This window comes from Neomonachus schauinslandi, chromosome 16 (assembly GCF_002201575.2).
Source record: "Neomonachus schauinslandi chromosome 16, ASM220157v2, whole genome shotgun sequence".
NCBI classification, from domain to species: Eukaryota; Metazoa; Chordata; class Mammalia; order Carnivora; family Phocidae; genus Neomonachus; species Neomonachus schauinslandi.
In genome coordinates this window covers 12,661,055-12,672,497 of record NC_058418.1, presented here as the reverse complement: position 1 = coordinate 12,672,497, position 11,443 = coordinate 12,661,055, and the positions used below count along the sequence as shown (strand labels likewise).

The 11,443-nt window shown below is 58.3% G+C and overlaps 1 protein-coding gene across 1 annotated transcript; it reads right to left on the bottom strand.

Annotated features, from left to right (window-relative positions):
* Window positions 1-24: 24 nt before the first annotated feature.
* PRX (periaxin) lies at window positions 25-10,309 on the bottom strand. Its single transcript, XM_021701018.2, has 4 exons — window positions 10,283-10,309; window positions 8,145-8,301; window positions 4,573-4,769; window positions 25-3,927 (listed from the first exon to the last, which is right to left on the bottom strand). The coding sequence occupies exons 1-4, from the start codon at window positions 10,307-10,309 to the stop codon at window positions 226-228; spliced, it is 4,083 nt and encodes a 1,360-aa protein (XP_021556693.2). The 3' UTR covers window positions 25-225.
* Window positions 10,310-11,443: the final 1,134 nt, after the last annotated feature.

The following is an 11,443-nucleotide window of genomic DNA, read 5'->3' as shown; positions in this document are numbered from 1 at the left end:
CAACAAAACCCAACACAAGGCTACCTCTGGATTATTTTATTCACATGGCTTGGCAAGATACAGGCACTCCTGCCAGGGACCCGGACATGAGGCCTCCCTGGCCTGGTCCCTGTCTGTCACCCACCTCCCGGCCCTCTGAGGGTTAGTGCTAGTTATCTCACACACAAAACAAAGAGGAGGCGGGGATGGGAAGATGGGAGGGGACTCTCCCTCTGCCCTGGGGCTTCAGACAACTGCAGCCTGAGCCCCCTCCATCCTGGCAGGCCCCGGAGCCCCTGTCTCCGAAAACCCCACGCTGGGCAGCCGGACCCGGAATCCACCCTCTTCCTGGTCCCCGCTCCCACTCCGGGCCTTGGGGCTTAGGGACACCCGGGGGAAGCGGAACTTGGGCGACTTCTCCCCACCAGGAGACTTGGGGGCTGCCTCGCCCTCCTGGCCCCGAGAGGCCTTGGAAGGGGTGGCCAGGCCTACGCGGGGCAAGCGGACCCGGACTCTGCCTCGGCGCCCAGAGGCCCCGTCCCCGCCGCCCTCCTCCTCCTCCTCCTCAGGGCTGGGGGAGCCTTCCCCAGTGACCGCCTCGCTCTGGCTGAAGCCCACTCGGGGCAGCCTGAGTTTGGGGCTCTTGGTCTTCTCACCCTCCTCAACGCCCTCCTTGGCCCGAACCAGGCCAAACCGGGGCAGCCGCACCTTGAGCTTGTGTCCGGCCTCCCCATCGCCCTCGGCCACCTGGTACTCAGCATGGCTGCCCACGGCGGGTGGCGAGAGCTCCACGTCGGGCAGTGAGAGGTGGAAGGTGCGCTCGGCCCCCGGGGACTGGTCTCCGGGCCCCCCTTCCCTGGCCTCAGCTCTGGCCCCCAGCGTGGGCATCTTCAGCCGCAAGCCACCCTCGCCTGTGGCTGCCTCCCCCACCTGCGCCTCTCGGCCCAGCCCCACGTCCAGCTCAAGCTGGGGCACTGACACAGCGGGCATCTTGAAGACGCCCTCACCTACCAACAGCTCGCCACCTGCTACCTGGGCTCCAGGCAGAGACAAGGTCACCTGAGGCACCTGGACCCTGTAGCCTGCTGTGCCCTCCGCTGACGGGGCTGCACCCTTGACCTGCTGCCCAGCGGTGGTGCCCAGGCCGGCCTCCCCGAAGCCAGGCAGCTCTACCTGGGGCAGGGAGACGCCCTGGGGCATCCTCAGCGCCCCCTCCTGGCCCTCAGTGCCTGCCGGCCTGGTCACAGACACTTGCGGGCCTGATAGCCGTACCCCACTGACAGCCACCGCCCCCTCAGCCCTCCCTTCCTCCTGGGCCCCCAGTGTGACCAGCTCCACCTCAGGGATCTTAAGCTGCCCAGCCACGGACTCTGGCTTTTCTCCCGGGCTGACACGCCCACCCTGGATTTCAGCTTCCTTCCCTCGAGCCAACCCAAAGGAGGGCATCTTCAGCTTGGGGATCTTCACCTTCCCATCCCAACCCCAGCCCTTGCCCTCCAGCTCGGCCACCCCTGGCGCTAGTTCTCCCGCCTCAGCGTCCCGGCCTCTGACCCCAAACTTGGGCAGGCCAAACCTGGGCCCCTTGACCTTGACATCAGCCCCCGCCACCTCCACCTTGCCTGTGGGCAGATGGGCATCCAGGCTGAGCTGTGGGATGGACAGATCGAGGGCGGGCAGCAGGCCTGCCTCCCCTGCCCCTTTGGACTCAGCTTCAGTCCCCGCTCGGGCCTTGGGCAGTGAGATGGCGAACTTGGACACCTTCAGCTTGGTGGCTCGCCCGGCCCCCTCAGCCTCTGCCTTGGCCACTTTGGGCCCCGAGAGTCCAAACTTGGCCAGGGAGAACTTGGAGGAGGGCTTGACTTTCATCTCCATCACCTCTAGCCGCCCTTCCTCGACCTCCACCATGGGCAGCTGCGGAGTGACGATCTCAACAGAGGGCATCCGGAAGGCCGCTTCCCCGACCCCTGCGGCCGCCCCATGGCCCTCTGCCCGCTCCACCTTGCCCACTTCGGCTGCTGGGACCTGCCCCTCCAGGCTGAGGGCCCGTGGCAGGTCTAGCTCCACAGAGGGCAGTGTGAGAGAGGGGACACCCACACGAGCCTCGGGACCCACCTCCGGCTGCAGACAGGGAAGTGTCACCAGCTTCCCGGAGACCTCAGCCCCTGCCTCGCCTGGCTTGCCTCGCGATGGGGACTCTGCCCTCCCTAGCTTAGGCATGGTCATCTTGGGCATCTTGAAGCCAAATTCCATCCCCTCTGCCCGCTCTGCTTTTAGCTGCACCTCTGGAGCCTTGGGCAGCTTCACCTCGGGCGCCTTCGGAAGATGCACCTCTGGGACCTTGGGCACCTGCATTTCTGGCAGCCGCATCTCCGACACCTTCGGCAGCTGCACCTCTGGGAGGTGGACGTCGGGCACGGCCATCTCGGGCACCTTGGGGAGTTTTATCTCCGGCAGTTTCATCTCGGGGAGCTTCATGTCAGGGACTTTCATCTCCGAGACCTTCGGCAGCTGCACCTCGGGGAGGTGCACGTCGGGCACTGCCATCTCGGGCACCTTGGGGAGCTTCATCTCCGAGACCTTCGGCAGCTGCACATCGGGGAGCCGCACATCGGGCACGGCCATCTCGGGCATCTTCGGGAGCTTCATCTCGGGGACTTTGGGGAGCTGCACTTCGGGGAGATGCACGTCGGGCACGGCCATCTCGGGCACCTTCGGGAGCTTCACCTCGGGGAGCTTCATCTCGGGGACTGTGGGGAGCTGCACATCGGGGAGCTGCACGTCGGGCACGGCCATCTCGGGCACCTTCGGGAGCTTCATCTCGGGGACTTTCGGCAGCTGCACTTCGGGGAGCCGCACCTCCGGCACGACCATCTCCGGCACCTTCGGGAGCTTCATCTCTGACACTTTGGGGAGTCCCACCTCTGGGAGTTGCACGTCCGGAAGGGCTGCCTCCGGCACCTTCGGGAGCTTCACCTCAGGAGCCTTCAGGAGCTTCACCTCAGGAGCCTTCGGGAGCTTCACCTCAGGCCCCTTGGGCATCTTGACCTCAGGGGCCGAGACCCCAAGGCCAAAGGGCATCTTGATGGTGGGCAGCTTTAGCTTGCTCTCAACAGCAGCTTCGGCGACAGCCGACCGGGGTTCCAGGAGCGAAAGCCCGAAGGTGGGCATCCGAAGTCTAGGCCCCTTCACCCTGGCCTCAGGGCTGCCCTTGGCCACCTTGGCCTCAGCGACTTCCTTTGCTCGAGCCCCAAAGCGGGGGAAACTGAGGCGGGGCATCTTCAGGGCCACCTCAGGTGCCTCTCCTCGGGCCTCCACCCCCACACCCGGCAAGGCCAGGTCCACCCCTACGACAGGCGCCACCACATCCAGGGTGGGCACCGTCACTGCCGCAGCCCCTTCCCGGGTCTCCAGGCAGGGAAGTGTGGGCAGAGTGGGTAGTGAGGGCAAGGTGGGCAGCTCCACTTGGGGGACCTGGATCCCTAGGGCCGCGGGCTCCACAGCAGGTGCAGCGGGGGCTCCTAGTCCACGGGTTGGCAGGTGGAGGGCCACCTCTCCCAGGCCCTTGGGGGCGGAGACCTGGGGGACACCCACCTCGGCACCTGGCAGCCGGGGCCCAACCAGCTCCACCTGGGGGGCTGTGAAACGGGCTCCTGCTGCCACCTCGGCCTCCACTTTGGCTTTCCTTGGGGAAGGAACAGCAACGGCCTGCCGGGCCGCCTGGGCCTCTTCCGCCACTTCTCGGACGCGCAGCCGAGGCAGCTGGAGGCGCCGGCGGGTTGGGGCAGCTGGGACGGGACCCTTGGCAGCCTCGGCTTTGAGGCCCCGACGCAGACGGGAGAACTTGGGAAAGGAGAATTCGACGTCAACAGGGGCCAGGTCTGCAGGGGCCCCCAGGGCCCCGGGCACCACCATCTTCTTCTTCTTCACAGGGGACAGACTCTGGATGTTCTGGGGAGAGAGGAGAGATGCGGGAGGCGGTGGGACAGTGGGAGGCTCGGGGAAGACAGGGGGAACCCATCTGGCATTGTGCCAGGCTGGGGATGTGTTGGATGAAGCATCTTGTCCCCAAAAACACCAGCCCCACTTCCTTCCTGTCATTTCAAGATGACTGCCCCCGTAGGGCAAAGACATTCATTTAGAATCTGATAATGAGTCAACAGAAGTGTAGGAACTAGGACCCAAGACTTCTAGGTCCTCATCCAGGATTTCCCCCAATACCTTCATTCTAGAGATGGGGAAACTGAGGCCCAGAAAGGGAAAGAAACTTGCCCAGGGTCGCTCAGCAGTTAAGTGAGCAGCACTCAGGCTTGAACCTGGCCTTCCTGGTTTGGAGTCCCCTGGTTCAGGACCACTGGCAAGCCTAGAGCTGATGCCTCTCCAAAGTGGGTAAAGGCCCTGGTCTGAGATGGGTGGGTCCCCCTCCCCAGGAAGGAGTTTAGGGGTGGAGAATAGGAGGCAGAGGGTGGGATTAGCGTTGGGTTAGTGACAAGACAGAGGGCAAGGCTGGCCCACGGTGTGGAGGAGTAGGGCTCACGGCGGAGAGACTGGATCGCTGGGGCAGTCCAGAGCCGGGGCCGGGCTAAGCACGCGTACCAGCTTGGCCACCTTGGCCCGTGGGCCCTTGATCTCGTAGCCAGCCACGGTGCCAGGCCGCAGCGCCAGGTCCCCAGTGGGCACAGTGCGCTTCAGGCAGAAGGAGACCTTGTAAGGCTCAGCACATTGCAGCAGGCGTAGCGCGTCCTCGTACTTGAAGTTCTCGAAGAACACACGGGCGCTGAGCAGCTGGTCTCCTGCATGCAAGGCGGAGGTGGGCAGGGCGTGGGCATCTCCTGGCTCCACCCAGGCCTGGTTCCACCCACTTCCCTGGAGCGAGCTCAGAGAGGCCCCGCCCCAAACTAAGGCCCCTCCTATTCCCCCTGCCCCCACCCCCAGCACAGACTTGAGAAGCAAAGTTCCTCCCAGTTTGAGGTCCAGATACCCTAGGGTGAAGCCCCACCCCATGGCCTTAGCCCCGCCCCAGCTGAGCAAAGCCACACCCATTCAAGCCACGCCCATTGCCTTTCCACTTCCCTTCCCCATTCTCACATTTTATTTTATTTTATTTTATTTATTTTAAAGATTTATTTATTTATTTGAGAGAGCGAGAATGAGAGAGAGTACATGAGAGCGGGGAGGGTCAGAGGGAGAAGCAGGCTCCTCGCTGAGCAGGGAGCCCGATGCGGGACTCGATCCCGGGACTCCAAGATCATGACCTGAGCCGAAGGCAGTTGCTTAACCAACTGAGCCACGCAGGCGCCCTATTTTATTTTATTTTTAAAGATTTTATTTGCAGGGAGCCCGACTCGGGCTCAATCCCAAGACCTTGGGATCATGACCTGAGCCCAAGGCAGACACTTACCGACTGAGCCACTCAGGCACCCCCCATTCTCACATTTTAGACACTGATTTTGTTTCCTTTACTGAGAGGACAGAATCAGAACTTCCAGAAACTCCCACGCCATTACTCACCCCCCTGCTCCTGTGGCTATTTACTCTACTCTCCACCTATTCCTAAGAATGAACCGTGCCCACTTCTACCTCAGGTCAGTCTTTCCACTGCCTTCTCAGGGGACATCCTGTAGCAGTTCTCCCCTCTCTCCCCACATCACCAATTTGTCCCTCTCCTATGTTATTCCCATCAGCATACACGTACCATTATTTGTCCCATAGGAAAAGCTGTCTTGACCTCACTCCTAGAGCTCCTGATCCATTTTTCTGTTCACCTTAACGGCAAATGCACTGAGTTGTCTAGCTGCCTTACCTCCACTTCTCCAATCACACTTCTGACACCCCTTTCCAGAACCTTGAATGGCTCCTCTCAAGGTCCCATACCTCTGTGTGGCTAAGTCCAATGATCAAGTCCCAGACTTCACCTGAGGGGACCTCACAGCCTTCGACCTAACGTCACTCTCTCTCCTTCATCCACTTGTCTGGCTTGGCTTCCAGGACGCCACACAACCTCTAGAACCTCCTGGAGGTTTCTTCTCAGCCTCCCCATCTCCTGGATCTCTTAATGACACACTGTCCCAGAGTTCAGGCCTTGGACCCCTTCTCATCTCCATGCTACACTCACCCTCTAAGGAAGCTCATCCAGATTACGGTTTAAAGACCATAAATTGGGGGGGGGGGGTGGAGGGAGGGCACGTACTGCATGGAGCACCGGGTGTCATACAAAAACAATGAATCGTGGATCACTACATCAAAAACTAATGATGTATTGTATGGTGACTAACATAACATAATAATAATAATAATAAAAAAAGACCATAAATGGGCTGACAACTCCCAAGTGTATCTCTCCAGCCTAGCACTCTCCCAGCCATTCTATACTCATATATCCATTTAGCCCTCCACACCTTCACCTTGGCCTCCAACAGATACCCCTCACTTGACAGATCCAAACTGTACTCCTGGTCTTACTCCAAACAAGCTCCAGCCCCAGCGTTGCCCATTTGTGGAACCAACAACTCCATCCTCAGGTCAAGAATCCCTGGACACATCCTTGACCCTTCTCTTTTCATCGCTCCCCATATCCAGTCCTGAAGACTCCTCCTTCAAAATATATCCAGTAGCCAAACCTTTCTCTTCATGTCCATTAACACTGTTTTGGCCCTGAGCATCACCACCTCTTACCTGGATAATCAGAGTAGCCTCTATGTGTGTGTGTATATATATATACACACTATATATATATATATATATATAAAGTGTGTATATATGTAATATATATATATATATTTATTTATTTATTTATTTAAAGTGATCTCGGGACACCTGGGTGGCTCAGTTGGTTAAGCATCTGCCTTTGGCTCAGGTCATGATCCCAGGGTCCTGGCATCAAGCCCTGAGTTGGGCTCCCTGCTCAGTGGGGTGTCTGCTTCTCCCTCTTCCTCCCCTCCTCCCCCCACCCCTGCTAGTTCTCACTCTCTCTCAAATAAATTTTTAAAATAATAATAATAATAATAAAACCCCAATCTCTACACCGAACATGGGGCTCAAACTCACGACCCCGAGGTCAAGAGTCTCATGCTCTACTGACTGAGCCAGCCAGGCACCCCCGGAGTAGCCTCCCTGCTCCCCACCCTGGCCCTTTCAGTTCAGTCTACTGCTAATACAGCATGCTGTCCAACACAGCCAATTCATGTGCCCCCTCCACTCACTCACAACCTCCCAGATTAAAAGTCAAAATCCTCACCATGGCCTATAAAGCCCTCTGAAAACTGCCCTTTCCTTACCCCTCGGGCCTCATCTCTTCCTCTCTTCCTCTCTAACTCTACTGCATCCACACTGGCTCCCTTGCTCTTCATCAAGTTAGGCACACCCCAACCTTGGGGCATTTGCACTGGCTGTTCTCTCTGCATGGAATGCTCTTCCAGATGGCCATATAGCTCACTCCCTGCCCTCCACCAGGCCTTTCCTCCCTTCCTGGCTCACCATATTTAAAAATACAACTGTCCTACAGGCACGCATTGCACACAGTGCCTTCTAATTTACTATGTATTTTACATATTTTGCTCAAATATCTCTCTCTCTACTAGAAGGTAAGCTCCATAAGTGCAGAGAGTGTTGTCTGTTTTGTTCACTGCAGTAGCCCAAACACCTAGAATAATATCTGAAAATAGAAGGCACTTAGTAAATAGTTGTTGCATGAATAAATCACATCGGCCTCATCCATGTCACCTAAAATATCCCTTACTTACTAAAGCTCCCCTCCATACCCCCTCCAAGTTAACTCCACCTCTTTTCTCCAGCCCCAACAACAAAAATAATAACTAGTGCTTAAATAGTGCTTACTGCGTGTCACTTAGCTATGCGCCAAGTGTTTTCAAATACTGACTCATTTAATCCACGTAATAACCCTGCGAGGTGCGTACTAAGATTATTCCTATTTTCGAGATGAATAAACCAAGGCACAGAAGATCACAAGCTAGTAAACTGCAGATCTGGGAGTCAAACCGACACAATGAACCTCCAGAGCCCGCACTGAGCCACTGCAAGGCCGACACACAAAGCCCCGCCCCAAGCCATTCTCCCCGCCTCCTGGGGGCTGGCCACGCCCGGGACGGGGGCGGTTCCTAACCCTGCCGCCTCGGAAAGGCCCCGCCCCGTGCTTCCGCCCCGCCCACCTTCCTGCAGGCTGAGGCTCCTGGCCGCGGGCGAATCCTCCCGAAGCTCACGGACAAAGATTCCCTCCTTGCCGCCGCCTGCTACGTTGATGCCGCTGACCCCGGTCTGCGCCTCGGTCTCCACGATGATCTCCACCAACTCCGCCCGCCTCAGCTCCTGCGGAGGGCAGCGAGAGGCCGCCATGGGGCGCTAGGGCCGGACCTCGCCCAGAGCCCGGCATCGCGCTTAAAAGCGGCTCTTAAACGGGTCCTCCAGTTACACCCCCCTGAGCGCGGCTCAGGCCGGCCGTGCGGGCCCACCCACTCCGGCATCTTCCCTTTAAAGAAGCGCGAGGGCCGCCTGCTCTCTCGCACCCGCTGCCAGGCTCAACGGTTCCGTCCACTCTTGGGCAGGCAGGAGCCCCGGGGCCGCCGTCGAAGGGGCGGGTCGAAGGGCGGGGTTGTAGAGGAGGGGCGCGGTAGCGAGGCCAGAGGGAACCGGAGTCGTGAGTGAGGGGCGGGGCTGTGCCTTCGGGGGCGGGGCCAGTTCGGGGGCGGGGCTAGGGTGTGGCGTGGGATCCGACCGCTCTCGCGGATAGAGCTCAGGCCACGGAGGAGGGGCCAAAAATCTGAGAGGGGTGTGGCTAGAGAGTAATACGTGGAGGTAAGCCGGGGACACGTATTCTAAGGGTGGGTTTGAGGTATGGGAAACGGCCTTAATAAACAGCCGAACAAGGGGTGGAGTGAGGATGGGATTCCGAGGAAGGGGCTGGACCTTTAAGTGGTGCAGGATGCAGGGGTGAGGGTGAGACGGGGCTCTTTGGAGGCTTGAACGTGTGTGAGACTGTGCCCTATTGTGGACTCTGTGAACCCAAGACCTGCACAACGCCTTTGGGAGAGGGAATCCAGTGAAGGGGGGTGCGTGGGTAACGAGTGGTGGACCAGCAGACGTGGCATTCCTGGTATTTACTGTAAATGGTGCTGCCCTGGCCCAGCAGCGCCCTCCGGGATTCACATCCGGGGCTTAGAAAAGGCCGTGAGAGACCTCAGTTCCACAACCGTCTAGGAACGCAATCTACTGTGTGTCTCTGGGGGGAGAACTTTGCCCTCTCTGGGCCCATTTCCCTACTGTAAAGTTGGGGGACATGGGTGTACCGGAAGGAGTGCCTGTGAGCTGAGACCTGAAGCAACAGGGATCCGAGAGGATGCTGTAATGGGCAGGGCATCAGGGCTGACATAGACTGGAGTTGAGCCAGGTCTTGGAGAGGGTTAGGGAAGCAGGTCTAGGCCCGCAGTGGCCCTGGGACTAGAGGGCTGGGAGGAGCATGGTGAGAAGAGGTGAGAACAGTTGTGGTAGGGGCAGCAGGAAACAGCAGGACCATCACCACCACCCTGAGGGCCTGGGCTAAGGATTTTATGTACAGCATCTCATTTCATCCTCCCCACAGCTTGGACAGACACAAAGGAAGATGCAAAGGCAAAGAGAAGCGGAGTGATTTGCCTAACGCCACACAGCAGAGTTAAGCAGCTGGGCCTAAACCCCCAGTCTGTGACCTCAGAGCCCATAGGCCTACCTGGAGGCAGTGACCTCCTTGCACTTTACCCCCTGCCTGCCACCCCTCAGCCTCCGCTTGGCTCCCGGAAAAGTCGACCCGCTCTGTGCCTAGCATCCGGTAGGAAGCAGTCTGTGTGGGTCCTCTAGCTCCGTACCAGTGACCCTTGTCCCATTTCACCAATGGGAAAACAGGGTTTGAGAGGTCAGGTCCCCTGTTTGGAGCTGTGCAGTTGAAGTGGTAGGGTTGGCATTTAAGCCCATGGGCTCAAAGCTCAGGTATTTAACCCCCATACCATCCTACCTCTTCCAATGAAAGGTTTCTGCCTGATTTTCTTTAGCTTGTTATTAATATAACTCCACTATGCCCCCAGTGAATTTGCCGCTTTGACTCTTAGTCTGTACCAGGCACTGTGCTAAGCACGTTCCCTATGTTAAAATTCTTTTCCTCCCGGTGACCTATAAAATAAGCGCTGTTGCTATTTCTATTTCACAGATGGGGAGACTGAGGCACGGAGAAACCAGGAAGTGTCTTCTTGCTGCCTCAGTCTGTGTCCCCCACCCGGGCCTCCCCAAGTTCCCTGTGCAGAGCATGTGGGCTGCTCACCTCAGCGCTCCGGCTCCTGGCCTCCATGGCGCTGCTGGGAGTCACCCGGGCCCCAGGCTCCTGCGTCCTCTCTCCCTTCTGCTGCAGAACCAGCTTCAGTTCTGCATGGAGCCGCTGTCTGTGAGCCTGTGGGGGACCGGGAGGGAGGCTTGAGGCCAGGAGAGGATGCGAGGAGGAGGCCGGGCGTGGAGGGGAGAGGCCAAGATGGGTATCAGAAGGGGAGAAGGGCCCTCCACCCCTGTCCTCTCACCGCTGCCTGGGCACGGGCACCCCCTCCTAACAGGAGCCCAGCCTGGGGTACCGCACAGCCGTCTGCGGGGCTCACACCCTTCCTCTGGGGTCTTGCTGCCTGCCAAGAAGAGACCAGGGCATGAGGCTCCAAGCAGGCCAGGGAGGGGCGGGAGGGGTGGGGAGGGGCACATGGCCCCGGCCAATGCTCACCTCAGGGTCACCTCCAGCTCCTTGGGCCTCCTGGGTCCGGGGCTCTAAGAAGAACGTGAGCATTACCATCAGCTAACCCCATCCACTGCTTCCTGAGGGCCTGACCCTTCCTGCGCTCTGTCAGTTTCCTATCCCCATAGTGCAGCGGGGCAAATTGAGGCCGAGAAGACCTTTATTGGACAACAAACAGTAAAGTAAAGCCAGAGCTGACTCCTAGGACTGCCTGACAGCAAAGCCCCTGCGCCAACCACCTGGGTCGACGGAGAGAGCCAAATTCACTATAAAACAATCCTAACCACTCCCATGTCCTCCCTGTGGGCCAATCACCTCACCTCTCTGGGCCTCAGCTTCCTCATCTGTTAAATGGGGAGAAGGAAAGCACCTACCGCGTCAAATAAGTGAGTAAATACAAAATGCTGGGTACATGGAGGGGCTTCAGAAGCCCTATTATTATTACTAAGAACTTCCTGTGGTCCTGATCTTGTGACAAATGTCCCACAGGGGTCATTCATTGCCCATAAACCTCAGAACACTCTTGTGAGGTCAATACAGTTATCGAGCCCATAATAGAGAAGTTACCGAGCCCATTATAGAGAAGACACCTGAGGCTGGGAGAAGGGCAGCCACAAATGGTCACGAGGGGCTGAGCCAGGACTTGAACTCATCTGAGAGTTCCAGACTCTTCTACGGAAGATGATAACTAATGGTTACTGAGTGGTT